This window comes from Antechinus flavipes, chromosome 2 (assembly GCF_016432865.1).
Source record: "Antechinus flavipes isolate AdamAnt ecotype Samford, QLD, Australia chromosome 2, AdamAnt_v2, whole genome shotgun sequence".
NCBI classification, from domain to species: domain Eukaryota; kingdom Metazoa; phylum Chordata; class Mammalia; order Dasyuromorphia; family Dasyuridae; genus Antechinus; species Antechinus flavipes.
The window spans coordinates 231124479-231148496 of NC_067399.1; the positions used below are offsets into that span (position 1 = coordinate 231124479).

General features: G+C 39.8%; 1 protein-coding gene and 1 long non-coding RNA gene across 2 annotated transcripts; one reads left to right on the forward strand and one right to left on the reverse strand.

Moving 5' to 3' along the window:
* Positions 1 to 2548: 2548 nt before the first annotated feature.
* On the reverse strand, positions 2549 to 11894 carry PIGT (phosphatidylinositol glycan anchor biosynthesis class T). Its single transcript, XM_051976473.1, has 12 exons — positions 11625 to 11894; positions 10820 to 10997; positions 9262 to 9389; positions 7689 to 7789; positions 7422 to 7508; positions 6937 to 7024; positions 6751 to 6848; positions 6377 to 6542; positions 5372 to 5572; positions 4768 to 4933; positions 4561 to 4644; positions 2549 to 3071 (listed from the first exon to the last, which is right to left on the reverse strand). The coding sequence occupies exons 1-12, from the start codon at positions 11809 to 11811 to the stop codon at positions 2819 to 2821; spliced, it is 1737 nt and encodes a 578-aa protein (XP_051832433.1). The 5' UTR covers positions 11812 to 11894; the 3' UTR covers positions 2549 to 2818.
* On the forward strand, positions 11860 to 20532 carry LOC127548844 (uncharacterized). The gene is made up of 2 exons (XR_007950476.1): positions 11860 to 11958; positions 14006 to 20532. It is a non-coding gene; the product is annotated as an uncharacterized LOC127548844 (long non-coding RNA).
* The last annotated feature ends 3486 nt before the right edge of the window (positions 20533 to 24018 follow it).

Below are 24018 nucleotides of genomic sequence, written 5' to 3' on the forward strand. Positions count from 1 at the left end.
GCTGTCTCCCCCATTAGACTGAGGTCTAGGGAGGGGCTGTCTTACCTCCTTTGGATCTCAGCACTTAGCATAGTGCCTAGCATATAGAAAGTATTTAATACATGCTTACTAATATCTAAATGAGGAGCTTCTCTCCCTCTTCAATCACTCCCTATAGGTACTCAGGTGCCTATAATTGGTGTCTACTAGCTCTATAATAGGTCTCTGCAAAGCTAAAATGGTCAACTATTTCTACCACTCAAAATTGGGTCACTGCCAAATGTTTATCTGTGGTAGCTGTAGAGAGGACAGAAACAACTTTGGGAAGATCTCCTGTTTGAGGGCCTGCAAATAGCAGAGAAAGTGAAGCTGGTGCTCAGGATGAGGAGTGATAGTCCTGATAAGTGAAGATGGTGATGGTGATGGTACCATTCATTGTGAAAAAGCTAGCAGACACTTTTAGGAAATAGCTTCACAAATGCTTTCTCTATAGCTCCTGCTCCATCACTAGCCAATGAGGATTTACAAAACCCTAGGTAATGATTACCACCATGTAGAGATAAATAGGACTCATTTTTGTACTCCATTAGGAGCAAAGTTGTAAGATGTACCAGCGAGAGTGCTGGTTAGGGAAATTTAGCAGTTTCCTCTCCAAACTCCAGCAGGGTCAGAACACTCAGGATTTCGTTAAAGGCCACCTTAAACCTCAGGCCACAGTGTGTAACATGGGGACTTAATGATGACTCCATTGCAGAGACCAAGGTAAAAATACAAAACAGGGAGCAGACACTGGAATAAGTAGGAAGCAGAGCTGTGACTCTGATTCTCCTGACTCTCCCAATCCACCATGAAGGATTCCACCTGCCTGAACTAGCAATAAAAAAGCATTTCAGGCTGGAGTTGTCCTTAGAACTCAATTCTCCAAGGAGGCAGCTGTGGGCATTGCTCTCTTCCCTCATCACTGCTCTCTAAAGACAATAAACTTTCCCTCTGGAGAAGGAGCCCAGAGACAGGTAGTTCTTGACAAGACTCTAGATAAAGGGAGGGAGGCTAGAATTCTAGTCCCAGTTCTATCACAAACATGCTCTAGAACCTTGGCCCAAGTCCTTAGTCTGTTAGATTCTTCTTCTGTTTAAAAAAAAAAAAGGGGGAAAGATGCTTTCTAATATTTCTTGTGAAGTGTTTTACAATTGTATTTGTTCAATCCTTGGGTTTGTCAGCAAGCTGGGATTTTACTTTAAATGGAATTTCTCTATCTCTTGATGCTGGGCTTTGTTGGTAAAATATAGAAATGCTTATAATTTGTGGTTTATTTTATATCTTGTAACTTTGCTAAAACTGTTGTTTCTCAAGTAGGTTTTTGATGATTTTCTAGGATTCTCTAAGTATATCATCATACCATCTGCAAAGTGATAGTTTTATCCCCTCATTTTCTATTCTAATTTCTTTACTTTTTTTTTTTTATTCTTGCTAAAGCTAACATTTCTAGTACAATACTGAATAGTGGTGATAATGAGCATCCTTGTTTCACCCTGATCTTATTGGGAATGCATCCAGCTTCTCTGTTACAAATAGTGCTTTCTGATGGTTTTAGATAAATGCTGCTTATTATTTTAAGGAAAAATCCCTTTATCCCTATGCTCTCCACTGTTTTTAAATAGGAATGGGTATTGTATTTCATCAAAAATCTTTTTCTGCATTTACCAAGATGATCATATGATTTTTGTAGTTTTGTTATTGATATGGTCAATTATGATAATAGTTTTCTGATATTGAATCAACCCTACATTCTTGGTATAAATAACACTTGATCATAGTATATTATCCTGCTAAGTTGTTGTAGTCTCTTTGCTAATATTTTAAAATTTTGACATCATATTCATTAGGCAGATTATTTTAGCTCTTCTTAAAAGTTTAGGTGTCAGTAGAAGGAATTTGGCAGGACTCCTTTATGTATTTTTCTAAATAGTTTACATTGGAATGAATTGTTCTTTAAATGTTTGGTAGAATTCAATTGTAAATCCATCTAGCCCTGGAGATTTTTCTTAGGGAACTCACTGATGTTCAATTTATTTTTCTAAAATGGGACTGTTTAAGCAATTTATTTCTTCGTTATCTGGGCAATTTTTATTTTTGTAAATATTCATCCTTTTCGATTAGGTTGTCAGACTTGCTGGCATACAGTTGGGCAAAATAGCCTCCTAATTACTGCTTTAAATTTTTTCACTGGTGATAAGTTCACTCTTTTCATTTTTGTTTAGTATTTTGTAAAGCCCTAAAATTATATGATCTGTGATGTTAATTCTTCATTCAAATTTAACAACACTGATTTGGAGCCTCTTCAGTTCCTGTCAACCCAGCAGGCTCTACTGTATTGTAAGTGAAACTCTAACCCCCCACTATAAAAAACCTGGAATTTTAAAGCTGGAAACACCCTTAGGGATCACCTCATGGAACAGAGACCCAGAAAAAGAAAATGACTTGTCCACAGACCCATAGTTCTGCCTACCAAACAGGGTCCCCTCTCTCCCATAAAGGCTCCCTAAGCCAGAAACAAAACCATGCTAAGTCAGGGTGGCAGCCATGCTTTATTCCAAACATCAGCTGCTCAGCAGCAAACAGGCTCCACCCACCTCACAATGTGATCAGGAAAGGCCAGTCCTGCTCCTCTCACTATTCCTTTGGCCAATCCTGGGGACACCAGGCATTTGTCTGACTCTGGATTCCTGGCAGGTTAGGTGATGGAGAATCAGAGGCCACCAGATAAAGGTCTCAGAGACAGAGTATGCTCTGATATATGGAAAAGGGCAACGTCTTGACAGAGCAAGGGTAAGGTAGGTCACACAGGGGGGACGCCTCTGATTCGGCGGATAATATTGGCCAACCACCTGACAAGCCTACTCCGTTTGGGCTCCTCAAGGTGGAAGGTACGAGTAAGAAGATTGTAAAAGGAGCCATAACAGACAGCCACGACTGTGCAGGTGAGGCAGATGACGTTGTAGGGCATGCTGAAGTCTGGCGTAGGCAGGTTGACCAGCAGTGGTTCAGTATAGAGTCTCACAAAATAACTGGAGCTGTCAGAAACAGGAAACCTGCCAGGGAGGGAAACAAAGAGGTGGGAGGGAGCCTGAGAAAAACTCACAACTATAAGTGTCAACCCCTTCTTCAGCTTCACACCCACATCAGCACATTCCATAAAGCCTTCAGATTTACAAAATGCTGTGCTCACAACAATCCCACCTTACCAACTGCACGGGTACCACAACCTCAAATTACAGACTCACAGCTAGGAAAGGATAAAGCAGAGACATGAATCCACATCTCCTGATCTCACAGGCCAAGGGTCTCTAGTTTACACCATCCTACCCATCTACTGCCACCCAAAGCCATCAGTCTGGTAAACTGACTTTGGTCAATGAGAAACTATTTGGAGGAAAAATGGCCTTAGTGAGACCAAATGTTTTTACTTCTGTGATGACAACTTCAATCAACAACCCTGGCTTCCGATGAATTCTAAGCCAAAAAGCACTTGTGAAAAATGCCCCAATTATCTTTTCTGTTCCCAGTGAGCAGAGGGAGAGGTCTGAGAGAGGTGCTGTCCTTAGGGATGTACTGTAAATATGACATGAGAATGTGCCATGGAGCTCTACCCTGAGTCTCCAGGCTTAGGCTGGAATATTAGCTTTGTCCATTAATAACTACATGAGCTTGAGTTGGCTATTTCCCTTTTCTAGGCCTCAGTTGTCTCAGTTGGAGGAAAAAAAAAGGCCTAGACTCGATGCTCCTTTAAGTTCCTCCAAGCTCTTCAACATGATGCTCTTCAATCCCTTTTAGCTCCAACATTCAATGCAGTTCAATTCAGTACATTTTTATTAAAGCACCTATTAAATACTGGAGATTCCATGTGCTGAAAATGTCTTCCAGTCTTAACATAGTATGTTCCATGCTCTAAGTTCTAACTCTGCTATTCTGAGTCTTTGATGATAATAAAATAACTGAGATATTTACAGCAATAAAGAAATTACAATGTACTATAGATATACTCTTATCTGATACAATGAGATTACTAGATGACGGCCAAGGTTTTTTCTAGCTCAGATTCCACCATCCTATGTCCCTTAAAACCACTATATTAGGGAAATAGATCAAGCATAGCCTTTCCCATTTGAGAGATGAGTTAAAGGAGACTCAGGTCTTGCAGTCTCAGCAACTGAATCAGGGCTCTGATTCTATATCTACAAGGTCCTGTTCAGATCCAGTCAAGATTTTGTCACCTCTACTTTGGGCCTACTGTGGAGTTCAGCATCCTACCCAGGCCCCTCCAATAGCTCCCCAAACTCTGATGCTTCTCTTTATTCTATTTCAAACCACAGCTGAATTGTATGAGGTTACTCCAATGTATGTATCTCTAAAAGATGCTGGGTAAAGGACTAAAGGACCCCCACCTCCCAATTGCTCCTACAGAAAAGAGATCTCAAATGGAGGCCCAGGTTGTCTAGATACTGCATACTCTGAAAGAGTACCAAGGGAGGGGCTTAGGAGTGGGTTGCTTACCCCAGGGGGTAAAATTTTGACACTCACATTGTATTGAAGAGTGGGCTTTCTTCCCAGTTCGCTGGTTTGGCTCCCACCAGATTGGGTACCAGGGCACTCAGGACGGATGGGCTGCACACAAATAAAACATGTTTCTGATCTTTTGGGACAAGTTTTAAAGAGGCTGGGTCTGGGAAAAGGAGGGGAGAACAAGAACGAGGACAAGGACAATAAACAAAAGGCTTCCCAACATACCTCACATAGAAACCATGATTTGGGTCAGGTGTGTACTCAGTCCACTTGAGCAATGCACGTTCAAATTGGATGGAGACCTTGGTAACAGAATTGGCAGGAAGCTGAATAAGCATCTCCAAGAGATGAGGGCGCAACCGGTCCTGTGCAGGTTGGTAATGAATATAACCTGGAGCAAGAGAGATTCATCAATTTCTCTCACCTGGTCCTGGAGGCTTACACCAAACCTTCTACAGGTGTCATCCTCATCTTTTGCCTCAAGATACTGGCTTTTAGGGGGTAAAACTGAGACAGTCTGGGCAGACAGAACAATGTTTTAGAGATTAAAAACGTCTAGGACAGTCTATGGAGTTAAAATTTTCCAAGAGTGGAAAGGGCTGCTTCCTTAAACAGTGAATTCTCCATCCCTGCAAGTGTTCCAGCAAAAGCTAAATTTTTATTACAACATCACAGATGGACTCTCACATGGAAGGAAGGTTAAAGTAGGTGAAGCCCCTCAAAGCTTTGAGGTTCCATGAAAAGGTCACGGAAAAGAAAGGGGTGTCAGAAGCCACAAGAGGCAGAGTATTGTTGGGCAAGGGGGCAGCTGGGTTAACAGGGTCCTTACTTGGCTTGTTCTCCTTGCCCTTGGTGGTGATGGCCAGTGTATGAACATAGAGCCGTAAGTACCAGGGCACTGTCTCCAACAACAGAACAGGAAAGGCTCGGTACGGGTGTGTATTGTGCAGCACGGTGCTCAGCTCCCCCTTCTGCAGTCCGTAGCCACTCACATATCTTTGGGCATGCAGAAATGGAACTAGCTGAGATCCTGTGGGAAAGATGGGGAAGCAAAGGGGTCCACATTAACAGGTCATCAAATGAGGCTTCAATCAAAAAGGGGAAAATGATCACTCCTCACATTTTTCTAACTCAACATTCTCCCCAAAGTTTGAGGCCAGTGCAAAGAATTCAGAACTTGAGATCCTGAGACCTGGGTTCCAGACCAACTCTGTCACTAAATTGTTTTATGACCTCAAGTAACCCATTCCCCTGTTTTGGGTTGTAGATTTTTCATCTGTAAAACGAGGGAGCTGGATGGTCTGAGACAACACTTCAATCCACCCTAGAATCCTAAAGCCAAAGTGAAAAAAAAAGCCTTGGGATCAGTGTCATGAGGGTTTGATTGTAGCCTCAGGCCCCATTCCCTGCTAACAAGCTATGTGACCTCAAGTAGCTCCTTATCCTCTCTGGGGACCTAGAAATGGGAATAATAACTCATGCCCTTACTACCCCACAAGGATGACTTGGTCTTGGAGAAAAACTGAGATAATAGACATAAAAAGAAAAGACGTGTATTTGCTCATGAATGTTAAGAGACAAAAATAAAAAATTACATTAACAAAAAGAAGACACGTTGCATTAATAGGAAAAGAGCTCTGACTGGATGTACAGTCAAAAAATGGGTTGAAATAACAGCTCTGACCCTTAGTCACTTAACCTCTTGAGCTTTAGTAAGAGGTAATAACTCCTTACAACACCAATGTTATTAAGTTGTTGTATTTTACTCTCTCACCTTTGGAGGTCTCTATATCTTTCCCAGATTCCCCATAATAAGAGTCTCTAAGCCCCTCACCAATATCTTGTAACTGTTTCCACCTGAGCTGCAGATTGAGGCTGCGGGAGCCACTGAATGTGGCAGGGTTAAGCAGGTCATAGACAGCATAGGTCCTCCGGTCTCCCAGGACAACTGCCTGGTATGTGGATGTTGGGGGTGGACTCACCTCAAGAGTCTCATTCTCCTAGGGGCATAAAAATAAAAGTAGGTAGATCAACAATACCTCCAGAGGAAGGAAGACTATAGATATGAGATATGATGCATATCCAATGTGTATCAGTTTCTTTCTTCTAAAATAGAGAGAAAAATACTCACTCCCTTTCAAAAAATTATTATAAAGAAGATATATGATCAACCTTAAAGTGTTATGGAAATAAATGTAAGCTTATTACTTGATTGTTTCTGGAGATATCAACATAGATATGACTCTGGGAGGCCAAAGGACAAGCCTCAGTGATGGTTCGAGAAAACATCCGAAAGAGTGACCAGTCTGCAGAGACAAGTAGAGTAAATAGTTAAAGGAAGCTCTTGGATGGATCCACACACTGGGGGATAGGGAGGAAGTCAAGGATTGTTACCTTTCTTCCCCTGGCCTGTGGTAAAGGCATCAAACACAACTGTGAGGGTCTGCCTCAGCTCCCAGGAGACACTGACACAGTGGGCATCCTAAAAAATCATAAAATATTAAAAGGGACAGAAGCTGATGTAAGACTGGAAGTAGTTGAGTAGCAGTTCCCATCCCTACCCAATCTGTCTTTAGGCCTTTTCAGAATCATAAAATCATGAGCTCATGAACTGAAAGGGGTCTTAGAGATCCTCAAATTCAACTCCTTTATTTTATAGTTAAAAAAACCAAGGCCAGAGATGTTAAATAACTTGTACAGAATCAAAATATCTGGGGCAGGACTGAATCTATACTTTCCTTACTCCATGTCTAAAACTTTAACCTCTTTACCATTTTGGCTTAGATCTGGTTGGTCAGAGTTTAAGAAAAGTGACCAGTACCCAAAATGCTTCACATTACTGGTACATGGAAGGGCTCACTCCATCTTCAACGACTTACCCGGCACACAGGACGGATATGCACTGCCTGGGAGTGATAGCTAGTATGGAACAAGCGTTCAGCCTTAAGGAGCACGGAGAGGCCGGCCTGGAGAACAAAAGAGAAGAAAGGTTTGATATCCACGTAGGGAATTTCTTGAGATGCTACCTGATAATGTGGAAGGTGTCTCCCCAGACACATTCACTGCTATTCCCAAAGGAGCCTAGTTCCTTGGTAATGGTGAGAGGTAAAGAGTGAATCTGAATAGCTCCAAACTACTCATCCCACCTTGGAACTACAAGGCAAGAGCTTTTTCCATGGAGTGAGGTTCTCAGTGCACACCACCTCTCGGGGAAGGACAGCATAACGTAGGAAGTGATGATTGGTACCTACAAGAAGAAAAATCAGAGCTCAGGATCAGGATGGTCTCTGTCACTCATCCCAAAACTACTCTAGCCAAACTCTAAATGATTGGAGCTAATCCTCTTCCTACCTCTGCCCTGATTCTCTCAAACACTACTTCTACTTCTTTTCATCATCTCACATATTAACTGCCTACTATATGCAGAAGTTTTTATACAGCAAAGGGGAAACAAAAGTTTTAGATAACATGGTGCCTTCCTTCAGGAGTTTATAGTTCAGTAGTGAAATCAGTCATTAACACAAATAAGTATAATATATAATTTTATAAAATAAATGCATTTGAGAGGTACAAAATAAAGAGTTATGTGAAGTATTACCATTGTGAGATTAGCAGTAGATTCCATTTCACTAAGTCTCAAGAGAAGACAAGAATGAATTAACTATTTTCTTCCTCTTAGAGTCTTTGCCAGGTAATACTAGAAATGAGAAAGCCACTCTGGCTTTAGGAGGGCAGAATATATTCTCTTTTCATCATCCTCTGGAGTTCAAATTTCCAACAAAAGGACCAGAGACCTTGGTAAATTCACTCTTCTCATACAGTCTGGTTTGACTTTGAAGTGCTATTTTGATCCTTCCATGGGTTGACATAATAACTGATATTTGATATATACAGTAAAGCACTCTACATATATTATCTTATTTAAATGTCACAACAATCTTGAATTAGTACTATAGATATTAATTCTCATGTTTACAGATAAGGAAACTGAATAAAAGAGGCTAAATGACTTGTCTACATTCACACAGTAAACGTGAGAGAATTTGAACTCAACTTTCCAAGGACCCAAATCTAGCACTATTTCCAATCCTGACTGTGTCAATTAACAACTGTAATGATCACTGCCCAGTTACTTTCTCTTTCTAGGTCACAATCTCAATACAAGGGAGTTGAACTAGATGCTCTTTAAAATTTCTTCCAACACCAAAATTTTAGGACCCTACAAGGAAAAGTGAAAGGATGTGGACTGAGTAACAGAACTGTAAAATTCATAGCTAGAAAGGATCTTAAAAATTATGATCTTGTGAAGGGATTCTTATCCTTTTTGGTGTCATGGACTTCCTGGGCAGTCTGGGGAAATCAAAGGACTTCTCAGAATAACATTTTAAAATTCACAAAATAAAATACAAAGAATTACAATGAAAACCAATTACTGAAATATAATTATCAAAATGTTATTTTAAAAAAAGCACATTCTGGATCCCAGGTTAAGAACTCTTGTTCATAAGATCAGAGATTTGTAGTTGGAAGGGGCTTTATAAGATCCATCTAGTATGACACTTTCATCTTGTACCTGAGGAAAATGGTTTAGAGAAAATTGGTGACTTGTCCAAGAATATAGGGGCAAGTGGTGGAGTTAGATCTGACGCTACATCCTCTGGCTCCAAATCTGGTGCTCATCCTACAGTTTCACATTGAGGGTTTCTGGGACTATCTCACCATTGGCCAGCCCCAAGGGTTTGAAGGAAGCAGTAGGAGTGACAGTATTGGTGGAATCAATGAAGTTGAGAGAGGCGCAGAAGATCCCTGAGAGGATGTTACTGAGCTCCTTCCAGGATTTATCAACACTAGACAGAAAAGAAGGGGAAAATATCCTAATTCAGTCTTGGGACTGCTTCCATGTATCTTACACACAAATCTGACTCCCAGAGTGAAATTAAGGAAAAGTGTAGCAAAAAAATTAAACAAAACAACCCAATCCCAAATCAAAAAGACTAGTCACCAAAATAAAAAAGACAAACTGCTTCACAGCCCAATCTCTTTGTTCTGCCCACTCCCCCTATAACTCTGACTCCTCAAAAAATCCCCTCTCTTCTAACAAGTCCTCTTGAATGTACAAATCTCGTGCTCATCATCATTATTATTACCAAAGATAACTTAAATTTAAATGACTTTGTGGGGTTTTTTAGTTTATAAAGGACTTTCTTCACAACAACTTTGAGATATAGGCTACAAGTGTGTTATATACTACAGGCAAGGAAATTGAGACTCCTGAAACTTAAATGATTTAGGATCCTAGGATTTAGAGATGAAAGGGAATTTGGAGAGCATCTGGTTCATCTCTTGCATTTTACAAATGAGGAAACAATAGCAGGGAAGGGCAAAATAAAGGACAGAAAAGAGAAGGAAAAAAAAATTGGAGAGAAAAAAAAAAGAAAACTAGAAGTGAAGAAAAAAAGCTAGGCAGAGAACAAGGTTTAACAGATTTTGAGATTAGAATTAAGAAGTTAAGGCTTCCTATTCACATACTTTGGGCTTTTCCATCTTTTAGTTACCACCCTAGGAAATATTCACTCTTCACTTGTCCCTTTTCCATAACTTTTTTTTTTTTTTTTTTTTTTTGCTGAGGCAAATTGGGGTTAAGTGACTTGCTTAGGTCAGTTAGGAAGTGCTAAGTATCTGAGATCACAATTGAACTCAGGTCCTCCTGACTTCAGAGCTGGTCCTCTATCTACTGTGCCACCTAGCTGCCCTATTCCATAACTTTTAATGCAGGGGATCAAATAAAAAAGGACTTAAAAAACCGCAAATTAATGTTATTTTCCTTGTATTTACGTATTTTTATTTCTTTGTTAAAATTTCCTAATTACATTTTAATCTTACAAGCTTTGGGAACTGCTTGGGCCCTGACACTTCTGTCTTAAAGGATAAATACAATCATACTTTAGGGTAGAACAATGAGGACTGATTATCTCTGAAACAGTAATGTTCCTGACAATTGATAACATGTTACTCCAGACCCTTTCCAGAGGTGTCCCAAGTCTTCGTGGAATACTATGAGAGAATGAAACTGAACAAAGACTGATTTTCACTGACTAGAATCTTAATCTGAGGTTACTAGAGTCTGGTCAACCTACAAGACCCAAATCACTGGTGGGGGCTGGGCCAGACAGCGGGATCTCTCTGCTGGCCTGAGAGGCGCCTGATACAGGTGGGGGAGCCTCCAGGAACCTCTCCCTTCTTTTATGCCTCACAGCAAACAGAGACAGATACTTACTCCACAACGGAATCTTGGAACCAGACCCAAAGCTCAGCCCCGGCAGGAGCCTGCAGGAAGGGCTGGCCCCAGAAACGAGTCCTCCAGAAGCCCTGAGTGAGCGACAGATGGAGCTCTTGCACAGAATACTTGGAGATCAGCTGCCCCAAAACCTTGGGGAAAAGCCTGTAATGAGAAACTGAGAAGGAAAGGGATGAGTGATGAGACCCTTGTGGGAGGGAGGACTGGATCACCCCCACACACACCTCTCCGGTCTCTTGTTACTCCTCTTGTCACTGCTTCAAAAAGAAGGTAAGGGCCCCAAAGGAGAGGGCTGACATTGACAAGCGGGAAGGAGTGCAAATCCCTACTCGCCTTCACCCCCACTGGTGCATCTGGGACCACGAACCAACCTCCTATCTGTCCCAGAGTCCAAGTCTCATTCAAAGTTCACCTTTGGAAGAATCCTATTTTCATTTCTACCCCCAATAACTCGCCTGGTCTCCCAACTCTCCCTCCTGACATGACACTTCCTCCACTACCATAAAGATGAGCAAAGATGAGGTATCTCCTACACCAAGCGTCCCACTTACCTCACCCCCCAATTTCCTACATCTCCCGGGCAGAGGTCCCCATTTCCTCCCAAACCATCTGAAGCCCCGCCCTGACAGCCCAAAGGCCCCGCCCCTAAGTCTTTCCCCGCGTACTCTAGCGTAGCAAAACCCCACCTCCCACCACGCCCCGCCCCCCCGCTTGAAGCTCCGCCTTCCCTTCGCAAACCTGAAGCAAGGCCACCCTAAGGAATAACTCCACCCGTCTCTCTCACCTCCCTCTAGTTGCAGCTCCGAATCCCAACGCGTGCGGAACTGAAACGTAGCCGACACGTCCCCGGAGGGGAGCGGAGTGAGGACTAGTTCCTCCCGCAGGCTGTCCCGCTCTGGTTCTGCCCTGCTCTGGCCGCCGGGCCCCAAGAGCAGCGCCAGCAGCAGGTGCAGCACGAGCGGCGCCGCCATGGCCACAGCCGCGGCCGCCTCCGCCGTGGCCGTCCCGCAGAACCCGCCCCCAAGGACCCATGTCCAATAGCGAGAATGAATGGCGGCGACTTCCGGGAGAAGCAGCGGGCACCCGGATTGGGTTACCGCGGCGACGTCTGGCAAGAGGTGAGGCGCGCTTAGCTTCGCGGAGGCTGCCGGGACAGGGAAAACTGCAAGAGAATAATCCTTCCTTGCTTGGGCGCTGGTGTCTTTGTTCAGGGTTTTGTACATAGAGTTCCCCATTTTCTCTCTACCCCAGTTTATTTTCCTGTATAAGCCCCAACCTTTTTTTTTTTTTTAAATAAAACATGAAGACCTCCCTTTTTTTTTTTTTTAACAAAAATTTCCCCTTACCTTGAACAGAGCATATTAATATCCCTCTCCTCAAACTGTCATCTTGAATCTGCCTTTTCAGCTGCTAGCTGCTCTGTGAAAAGCTTCCTGCTTTGGTGCCTCCGCTCCTTCTCCTCTCCCTCTTAAATAATGCTTTACCAATAGACTTCTGACCTCACCAACCAACTCTATGGGCATTTATTTTTTACCTACCATGTGCCAGGCACCTTGATGGGTGCTGGTAATTTAAGAATAAAAAATGAAACAAAAAGGTGCAAAAGAGCTGACTTTCCAACAAGGAAAAGAACATCTACGTGAATGTGTGTGTATGTACAGGTATAGACAGCATCTATATGCACATTTACATATATGCTAATATACAAGTATATATGTAGCCATATGCAGTGTAAATATGGAGTGAACAGAAATACAAAGTGATTAAATACAAGCTGGAGAGATACCGCACTAGCAATTTGGGGGGTCAAGAGAGGTTTAATGCACAAGAGGTCAAGCTCTACCTGCACGTTGAAGGAAGAGATTGCAGTGGAAATGAGGAAGGCATGCATTCGTGACATGGGGGTGGCTAGTTAGTGCAAGGGGAAGGGGAGATGAGAAACAGTTTTGTGTGTGAGGAACCGAGAGAAGGCCATTTTGAGTGACTCACCATGGGAATTAATATCTAATAAAATTTCTAGTTTGAGTATGACTTTAAAAGCTAAACAGGAGAGTTTATAGTTTAACCTACAGGTATTCGGAAGCTACTGGAGTTGATTGAATAGGGCAGTGGTGAGATCAGATCCTCTTAAGAAAAATCAATTTTGGCAAGAGTATATATAAGGTCCCAAAAGGAGTAGTAACAGACTTGAGTCTATTATAAAGTTGTTACAATAACCTGGCTTAAAAATGATGAATTTAGCATTTATATAAGGGCTTTTTAGGGTTGCAAAGCATTTTACAATTTTTACCATAACAACCATTTGAGTTTATAGATAGGAAAACTGAAGCTGACTTATCCTGGGTCACAGAACTAAGTGTTTGAGGGAGAATTTTAATTCATATTTCCCTAACTCTGAGTCTAGCATTCTATAGTGTCCCTTAGCTGCCTCCACTAAGTTAGTAATTGTATTAATAAAGAATTTGGGTTGGATAGAAGAGATGCAAATAGGAACAGCAGAATTTGGCAAATGATTTTGTATGTGAGTCAAGGAAAAATAAAGTCAAGGAGACTGGAAGTGGGGAAGTTTTGGAAGAAACATAATTCACTGAATTTTGAACAATACTGTGTTTAAGATGTGTCGGATACATCCAGTTTGAAATATCCATTAGGCAATTGATGATGCAAGCCTCAAGCTCAGGGGAAAGATTCTGTGTGTATGAATCATCTGCCCAGAGATGCTAATAAAATCCATGGAAAGAAAAAAGTTCTCTCCGAAGTCAATAATCTTTTTTTAAAAAATATTTTTGTTGAATGAGGTTCTAGGATATGTGCGGACCTCAGCTTGCTAAGATATTGACTGAATGGAGAAGCCTAGAGAGCAGCTTCTAAAAGCACTGATAATGTATGAGGAAAGTGCCTTGGACAGATTGGAGGATCCATGAACATTTTGTAATTGGTTATAGTTGGCCGACCATGTGGTTGAGAGTCACCTTTCTCTGTTGGCCAAGTGGCTGGAATTGTTGTCATCTTCAAATTCCAGCTCCAACTGTCTTGGCTACATTTGAATCAGCATCCTCTAAAGACTATATGATAAAAAGGAAGACCCCCTTCCCTCTCTCAAGCCATATGGTCTTCCCAAAATGGTGCTTTCTTGACTTTTTCATTCATTCTTTTCCATACTAGATGCAGAGAATGGAATCTATGACCTTGAGAGTTTCAAACTCCAGGAGAACAAGCAACAGGGAGTACAAGAAATCTAGATCAAGTTTTGAACAAGCCAGCATCAATGCTACAGCAAGCAAGAGATTATTCAGGACTCCATCCAGCCCAGCAAAAGGACTCCTCGGGCAGTGATGGCCACTTTTGGCTATGAACTTGGTGGGATCAATGCTATGTAGGGACTGAATTCAATTTTGAACCTAATTTCCATTTCTTTCTCTTCTCCACCCCCTCCACTAAAATGATATAATGGGAATTATGATCCATGCATGATGTTGGGAGAAATGTTTTTACATTTGTTCTTGTTATATCGTTGAGATAAATATCCCTTTGTAAAAGCTATGTGTTACTAAGTGGTTAAGGGCTAGTCACTGTCCTCCTAATAAACGGGGAAAATAGCTGGTGCGAGTTTGAACCTATAGCAAGAGAAAGAGACATCTGAGGAGAAAATATAACCTGGCCCCAAGTGAAGCCAGAGCTTGTTTGTTGCTTTTGTTATTCAGAACTTGACAGACATTAACAAAAATGAATATTTTTATATGAAAATGTACATGGTTCATGATACAGATTCTCTGCATGGTTTGGGTTCACTATGAGAATTCTGGAGCAGTTTTTGGTCATGAAGTCAATTGCTGAAGAGATTTAGTGTTTTAATATGATTTGATAGACCCTTAGTGGTCCTTTAGTTGTCACGCACTCCCCACAACAGGTTTTTTTTTTTTGGGGGGGGGGGAAGGCAGCTCTGCACCTATTAGAAGAATTCAGTGTTCAGTTGGTATTTTCTGGTTTATAGATCTCCATGTGGTATAACATGATTTCAGTGAAGGGCCCTCCTCTACCTTGACTAGGGTAATCCTACCTGCATAGCAATTGATACCAGATACCACAACTGCCCAAGCAGGAATCTGACTGCCATTTTCTCTTCAATGGTTGTTTTTTCCTGATTTTGAAGACTGAGAAAACCAGATGAACCTTGACAATTTGAAAGTTTTACTCATCGGGGAGTTGGCAGCAGCATTGTCCTCCCAAGCCCCATTTCCCAGTGATGGTGTCTCATGACAGGATAAGTTTCTGCATTGGGGAAAGCAGCCACCAAGAGGTCCCAGCTGAAGTGAATGAAAATACAGCTAAGTTGTGATTAATGCATATTGTAAAATGGTACCGGGTCTCACTTAATGCCATAATTCAATTAATATGACAAGTGTGAATTAGTCAATTTGCACTTTCCTATTATTGAGTATGGATATAATATACTGCTATATACCATATTACCAACAGTTGTGTTAATTTTAAAAAATATATTAACAAAAAGAACAAAAGGAAGAATGTTTCCGATGGAAATAATGTCAGCATCAAAAGGAAGGGGCTCGCTATTACATTAGAACAAAATTTTGATGTAACTGAACAACATGAACATGGTCATAGTAACTTTAAAATAGGACACGATGTCTGGATGCCTGAATCTATAGTACAAAATATTATAAAATGCACAGGAAAAATAAAAGAAAAAGACAAATCTGTGTCAACTTTTTGTGGTTTGCAAACAGTTATGAGGAATAGAAGTGTTAGAACAGTAGAAATAGAGTATCTTTTAGCTGTAAGTATTGAAGATTGCAGTGAAAAACACATTCTTCTTAGCAGAGCAGCTATTCAGACAAAAGCTTCAAATTTAAGGCAGGAAAAGAAAGTAGAAATGAAGTGGCTAGTGAAGAAACTCATACTGCAAGCATTGGTTGTTGCTTGAGTTCAGGGGCAGCTAGTTGGTGTAGTGGATAGAGTACCAGCCCTGAAGTCAGAAGGACCTGAATTCAAATCTTGCCTCAGATATTTAATGCGTCCTGGCTATGTTACCCTGGGCAAGTCACTTAACTCCAATTGCCTCACTAAAAAAAAAAAAAAAATTGAGTTCAATTGCTTAACATTAAAATAGTAAAAGTGGCCATTACAGATTAGTTTATGGAATCTGTTTTAATCTTTTAAAAGGCAAGTAAACTGATCTATAATTTTTTAATATGGATAAAGACCACTTATTTTGGAAAAGGATATGTTCTACAACTTACATTTCTAACAAAAAATAAAACAAAACTCAATTTGAACCTGAAGTACTTTCAGTACTTTGATAGGCAAATAAGAAAGCATGGTGATAAAAGCTGCTTTCAAAAAAGTTTTTTTTTTAAGTACAGCTTTTTATTTACAAAACATATACATAGGTAATTTTTCAACACTGACCCTTGAAAAATCTTCTCTTCCAAATTTTCCCCTCCTCCCCATCCCCTCCCTTAGGTAACAGGTAGTCCAATACATGTTAAATATGTTAAAGTATATGTTAAATCCAATATACGTATACATATCTATACAGTTATTTTGCTGCACGAGAAAAATCAGATCTAGAAAGAGAAAAAAACCTGAAAAGGAAAACAAAAATGCAAGCAAACAACAATAAAAGAAGTGAAAATGCTATGTTCTGATCCACACTCAGTTCCCACAGTCCTCTCTCTCGGTGTAAATGGTTCTCATCACAAGATCATTGGAACTGGCCTGAATCATCCCATTATTGAGAAGAGCCACGTCCATCAGAATTGATCGCGGTATAATTGTTGTTGCCATGGACAATAATTTCCTGGTTCTGCTCATTTCACATAGCATCAGTTCATGTAAGTCTCTCCAGATCTCTCTGAAATCATCCTGCTGGTCATTTCTTACAGAACAATAATATTCCATAACATTCATATACCATAATTTATTCAGCCATTCACAAACATTTTTACACATGTGGGTCCCTTTCCCTCCTTTAAGATCTCTTTGGGATATAAGTCCAGTAGAAACACTGCTGGACCAAAGGATATGCACAGTTTGATAACTTTTTGAGTATAGTTCCAAATTGCTCTCCAGAATGGGTAGACTAGTTCACAACTCCACCAACAATGTATCAGTGTCCCAGTTTTCCCACATCCCCTCCAATATTCATCATTATTTTTCCTGTCATCTTAGCCAATCCGAGAGGTGTATAGTGGTATCTCAGAGTTATCTTAATTTGCATTTCTCTGATCAGTAGTGATTTGGAGCACCTTTTCATGTGACTAGAAATAGTTTCTTCATCTGAAAATTGTCTGTTCATATCCTTTGACCATTTATCAATTGAAGAATAGCTTGATTTCTTGTAAATTTGAGTCAATTCTCTATATATTTTGGAAATGAGGCCTTTATCAGAACCTTTGAATGTAAAAATATTTTCCCAGTTTACAAAAAAACAGTTTTCAGGGGTTTTTACAGCCAGCTGTCCTAAAAAACTGTATATGTAAAATATGTATGTATAGTGGGCACATAGTATATTTCTGGCCCAAATGTGGAATCTGGCACACTACATCTCCAAAAAGAGCACAGAATGGGAATCAGGTTATATGACAAACCTTCCAGCAGCCTATCTGTGGAGAGGAAAGCAGATTCTGGACTTTTCTCCAAAAGGAGTATCAGGCTAGAATTTTAAGGACTGTTCCAAAAATTTAAATACAGTTTTAAGTCATTTTAAGCTATTAAAGCTTAAAACTAGACAAAGACAGAGCACTCTGTTGTCTACCACACAAACTCTGTAGACTGGATGTACATTAGGGTAGAATAAAAGGCACTTTCCCTCATTGCTTTCAAAAGGATGATAACACCTAACTTACTACCAACAGTTTAGTTCCTTCTCACCAAATACTAGTAAAAGATCAATAAAGCTATTTATCAAAGTAAGCAGTAAGTGGTAATCAGAGAAGATATAAAGATTAGAATAAACTCTTCCCCACTGTCACTTCCAAAAAATAAATCAGATAAATGCCTTCTTCAAATGGGAAAGAGAAAAGTCTCAGCTCAGTTAAAAACTCTCCCCAGGAAGTCTAGTCTTAGTCTCTGATAGAATAACCAAAAACCAAATAGTATACTGGGGGGAAGCAGAGCTGTTTCCCCAAATACCTAAGGCTCTTAAATCTCCAATCTATAAATTGAAAGTCTGAGCTTTGCCTCTCATGATTATCTTCGACTCCTCCTCTGTTGCTTACCCTATAAACTATCATGGAGGTCTCTCAACAATCAGCAGTTTACATTCCTTTTTGTACATGCAACATCACAAAAACTATCCCCCAGAATATATTTGAGTAGAAGTGGAGTTAAACATATGTAAAATCAGTGATCTCTATTATGCATTTTGTTAAGTATTTAGTAAACTTGACATGTTTCAAAACTCTCCTTGTTTCTCTCAGAACTGCCTTATGTTCTTTCCTATGCATTTTAAAAATTAAATTCTTCAGTGATGCTTTTTTTATTATTATATTAGTTCCCCATTTCCCCCAAATTCTGTCCCTAACTTTTAAAAAGGCTTTCCTTGTTACAAATAAGCAGAGATAAGCAAAACAAATCCACACGTTGGTCATATCTGAAAACCTATACTTATTCTGTAACTCTTTTCATCTCTCTGATAGCAGGTGGTTAATAACTTTTATTATCAGTCCTATGTATTGTATTGATCAGAGTTCTTAAGTTGTTTTTCTTCACAATGCTATAGTCATATAAATTATTCTTCAGGTTTTGTTTACTTCATTCTGCAAAGTTCATACGTGTTTTCCCAGATTTCTCTGAATCTATCCATTAAGTAATTTCCTAGAATGAAATAATATTTGACCATATTCCTACACTATAACTTGCTCAACCATTTCCCAAATGACATATACACACTTTGTTTCCAGTTCTTTTATATTTTCGAACACATGAGCCCTTTCCCTCTTTCTGTAATCTTTTTGAGGTACAAGCTAGAAGTGATATTGCTAGATCAAAGTGGTGTACTCCAGAGGTATCAAACAGGTGATTGGCAAGCTTGTTTGCATGTGACCTACACCACTGTTTTAATATAGCCCACATGAGATTAGCATGTATTTAGAAAATATTTAACAAAATTAACAAAAATACAACAAACCATATTATATTTTAAAATTAAGTCAATATGTAGCCCATAGGGATCCTTATGAATGGTTTAGTGACCCCTGTTTCTACTTTAATGTGATATCACTGGTATCCACAGATGAATGACTTTAGGAATATTATTCCAAATGACTTTCCAGAATCTATATTTATTTATTCAAAAATTTATGGTTAATGTCAACTCAAGACAAGTTAACAGATAACTTAGTCTATATTGTGTATATAGCAAGGCAAGAGAAAAATACAGTGCTGCTTGCATGTTTTAAAAGTAATGACTTTAAAAATTAAAGATGAATGTTGATATTTTAAAAATGTATTTGGTGAAAAAACATAGAAGATAAAATCTTAGCTAAGTTTTTTTGAGTATTATATAAATATATATATGTATACAGACACACACACATATATACATGCACCTGTACACATACACACACACACACACACACACACACACACATACATGTTTCTAGAAGTGTATGGGATGTTCAGGAGGATTAGTATCTCTGCTGTGAGGGCTTACTGAGCCCTTTTCAGTGTAACTCATTCACCTTTGGTGTTCATTTACTATCCAACTTTCACCTGTGGCCCAAGAAGCTGTAGCATGCACAACAGTCACAACTCTGTAAAACCTTGGCAGAAGAGCTAAACCAGATTGAGGGTAACCAACAGACCTCAAATCATTCATTGATTTAGGGGGATGTCTATCCAAGCACATGAAGACTTCTCCTTAGTGGAATGGGTAAATGAGAAAAATTTGTTCTAGTAGCCATAAAAGCAGAGAAAGCAGGCACTGTGGATCATTTAAGAATTTGGTCAGGCATTAAAGACATCAAGGTCATCCACTGCATCCCAAGATGTTGCCAGTTATCGACTTTTATCTTGCCACTGAACTTCAGATTCTGGAAGAGAGAATTAGGCTAGTGACTTTGTGCAATTTTGTCTCACTTAAATCCTATTCACTCACAAGTCAAAACATCACTCCATGATGTCTTTGGACCCATTAGAAAAAAAGAACAAACAACAAACAACCTTGATTATAAATATTATGTTGTGGTCAGCAAGACTGCATTTAATATTTCTGCATTTGCATATGTCCTAAGATGGTCAATTTTTGCAAAGATACCATTCATATCTAAGAAATATGTATATTAATTTCTATTTCCATTCAGTAATTTCCAGCAATCTCTTATTTCTAACTTTCACAAATTCTATTCAGATAAATAATTTCTTTTTTGTTTATCTTCTTGATTAAATTTGTCTAGTTCTGAAAGAAACATCAAGATTTCCAACTTTTATGGTTTTATCACAGTTTGATTAACTTTTTCTTTTAATGCTAAGTTTAGATGCTAAGTTTGGCCCACATATATTAAGTACTGCTATAAATTCATTGTCTATGGTCGTTAAACAAAATGTAACATCTCCTTTCTTTACTCAAATATATTTTCACTATTTCTTTATCTAAAATAATGAATTTGTTAACCTTGCTTTTATTTAAAGTTCACTTAAAGTATAATAAATTTTGCTTTAGTCCCTCATCTTGATTCTTTGTAAATCTTTGTTTCAAATGCTGTTTCTTATTTTTAATAGCTTTTTATTTACAAATATATGCATAGATAATTTTTCAGCGTTGACGGTTACAAATCTTTTTGTTCCAACTTTTCCCCTCCTTCCCCCTACCCCTTCTCCCAGATGGCAAATGCTGTTTCTTATAAACAACTTGTGGTTGTATTTTGCTTTCTAAAGCAAGCTGTGATCCTCCATTGTATAATTGAGTTCAACCATTCTACATATAGCAGCAATTATATAGTACGTATTTCCCTATCTCTTATAGATTTTCTTCTCTTTGCAGAAGAGAGTCGGAGAAAGAGAAGGAATAAGATCAACACTTGTAATCTGTAATTGAAATGGTTACCTCTTATTTCTCTCTTCATTCTGCCTAGGCTCTTATCCTTTTCCTCTTTTAAATGTTTCCTTTATGATTGAAGAAACACTTACTTTACTTGTGACTATTATTTCCCCAGCTTTACTCTCCTTTTTATCATATCTTTACCTATAGAGGCTCCTAAAAGCAAATTTTTTTTCTTTGCACCTCTGAATCCTCCCAAGATATCTTGGGGTTTAGTGGCTAGATTTTTTCCTAAGGACCAGGCCTTAAACCAAAACCAATCTGATTCTCATTGGTCACCAATAAGTCCCAGGCCAAGCCCCATTTGGTCACTGTCTGAGTCCTGATTGACTGAGACTGAATGTATATAGAATGTATGTCTGCTTTGGCCACAAATTCTGAGGGTCTTCCTCTCCCAGATTTAGTTATTTATTTAGATTTTTTTTTTTAGATTAGGGGAAAGAGGAGATTCTTCACCTCAGTGGCTACCTAGTCTGAATCACTGAATGGGCACTGAGACCTGCTGAAGACTGCAGCCTAGAAAAGCCAAGGTCTCCCCTTGCATCCAGGGCCATCTCCCATCGTCCTGATCTCTGTTTGGCCACTGGACCCAGAAGGCTCTGGGGTACAAGTGAGGCAGGGGACCTTGCTCAGCTTCCCTCACTTAGATCTAACTGCCGTGCACATCATGGCTTCCCCTCCCTGATGTCCTTTTAGAGAAGGAAGGACAAACAATAACCACCACCTTTGTCTAGTTCACATGAGTGAGGCACATAAAGTGTCCATTCCTCCCATGGGCCTCTTCTCTCTGCCTCTTTGCTTGCTTCTCTTCTCGGGAAAATAAGTTCCTCCACATTCTTTCTCACCAATTAGAATATTTTTTTCTTCTTCCTTTTTCTTTGTCTCCAAGACCACAACACCACCAGGTGGAGCTCGAAACTCAAATTGCTCCAGCTTCCTTCCGTGCAGGTTCAGGCAAAACCCCAGAGGCTAAATCGGGAGTCTTTCCCAATACTGGGCTCTGTGTGACTGAAACCAGCCTTTTCCTCTCAGTGCTTCTGATTTCCCCTAGTCTAAAGTTATTTATATAGTTCTACCAACAATTCACAATTTATTTGGCATATGTTTGTCCCTGTCCTAACGAAAATCTACTCTCCTACTAACTTCCTGGGACCCAAAGTGAATCTCCTGAGTCCTGGATGTTGCCATTCCTTCCCACTATCTTCAATTCCCTCCATCCTTCCTTCTTGTCTCCTGTTCACATGCCCAACCTGATGAGGTCCTGGGTCACTAGGTGGGGTTGGCCAAGAAAGCCGGGAGTCCTGATAAGATTACTCCCTAAGGCAAGCAGGGAAGGGCTTGAAGGGAATCAGCTCTGCCTTAGATTCCCACCCCTGGGGAGGTCTTGGGAAACCTCCTGCATCCAAAAATGTCAAACCCCCATGGTTAAATTTCCCCAGTAAATCTGCCCATGGCCTAAGCTACTTTTGCTGAATCCTTTTTGAGTTAGCCCAAAGTAGTGTTCAGCCTCATGGTTTCTTTCCCCTTAGTATAGCTAGCTAACTCTTTTAGGGTGTTAAACTCCTCTTTGGATTTAGTCTGCCAGTCAATGGCATATTTCCACTTTGTGACTTATTCCCTTTCTCCTGGTTAATAGTGAGTTCCACTGGGAAACTTGTCTTTCCCCTTGTTAATTGTTAAGGCTCCTTTTCTTTGCTAACTATATGCTCTCCCAGATCTATTTTACCACTCCTGGTGTCCAGTCTATCTCTTTATTTTTTCTGTAACCTCTTCTCCTAAATAAAGGTACATTTTGGCAATGAGAAAGCTCTTGTGAACTCATCACTTGTGATTTGTGCCTTGCACCTTGTATTTGAACTAGGGATTGCTACCCCAACCTCAAGATTTAGTGCTGAACCTCATCAAATCTGAATGACAATGGGAAGGGAAAACTCCAATCAACACCATCCTGTTGTGGATAGAGTACTAGCCCTGGAGTCAGGAGGACCCAAGTTCAAATTCAGCCTCAGACACAACACTTACTCTGATCTTGGGCAAGTCAATTAACTCAAATGCTTTACCCACCCCCAAAAATTATCATACTGCTTCTGACCAGCATACCAGGTAAAAGTTATCTTTTAGCACTCATTGTAATTGCTCTTAATTCCTTATTGAAAAACATCCAGAGATAGCTCAGTGGGTAGAATGGATAGCTGGATCACTGAATATTCAGAACATCCTGACTCAGTTGTATGACAATGAACAAGCCACTTAACCTCCTTTAGTCCCAGTTTCTTTATCTGTAAAATGGGGATAATAATAATATCCTCACAAGATTGCCAAAGGAGACAATATATGTAAAGTGTTCTCTATATAAACAATAGCTATTATTATTGCCAATTTAGATAATCTGTCCCTGGTTACTTAAGCTATATACTTCAGCAAATACCACCTGGTGCTGTCTTACTTTGCTCCCACAAATCTTCTGTGTGTTTAGCTGATCCTGATTATCCTGCTCTGAGCCATAGATGGCCAAGAGTCAGAGTATCTCTAAGGACAAGGCAGGAAGAGGAGAGAATGAGAAAGAAAGAGAGACAGAGGCAGAGAGACATAGAGACAAAGGCTTATTAAGGAAGTGACAACTGGAGGACTGGGGTGAATGCAACACTTAAAGAGTTAATTCCAATCAAACCTAAGTTTTAATCCTTTTGGGGAGAGCTACACATGTATTTGAATCTTACCTAATTTTGTTTTATATCTTTTTGTGATAACCCACTTATCCTATCATTGGTGAATTTAGACCTCCATTTGTATATCCTATGGTATTAGAGAAATGGGTACCCTATGTGTGACAGTGACTCCCATCTCTAATGCCCTGTCCACTGTTAGGGATCCATATTGGTAAAATAAATGAGTTACCCTATATGTTAGAAATACCATGGGCAGGACCTTCTCCCCATTCTCAACTGGGCCATGAATAACAAATTCAAATAACAGAGGCAAAACTCAGTTATAAAAATAACACTTTGTTTCTCTGTACTCTTTTGATTTCTTTTTTTTTTTCCTATGTAAAGCAGAATATAATCCCTTCTTTTCATGACAGTTCTTTACATATTTGAAGACAGCTCATATGTCC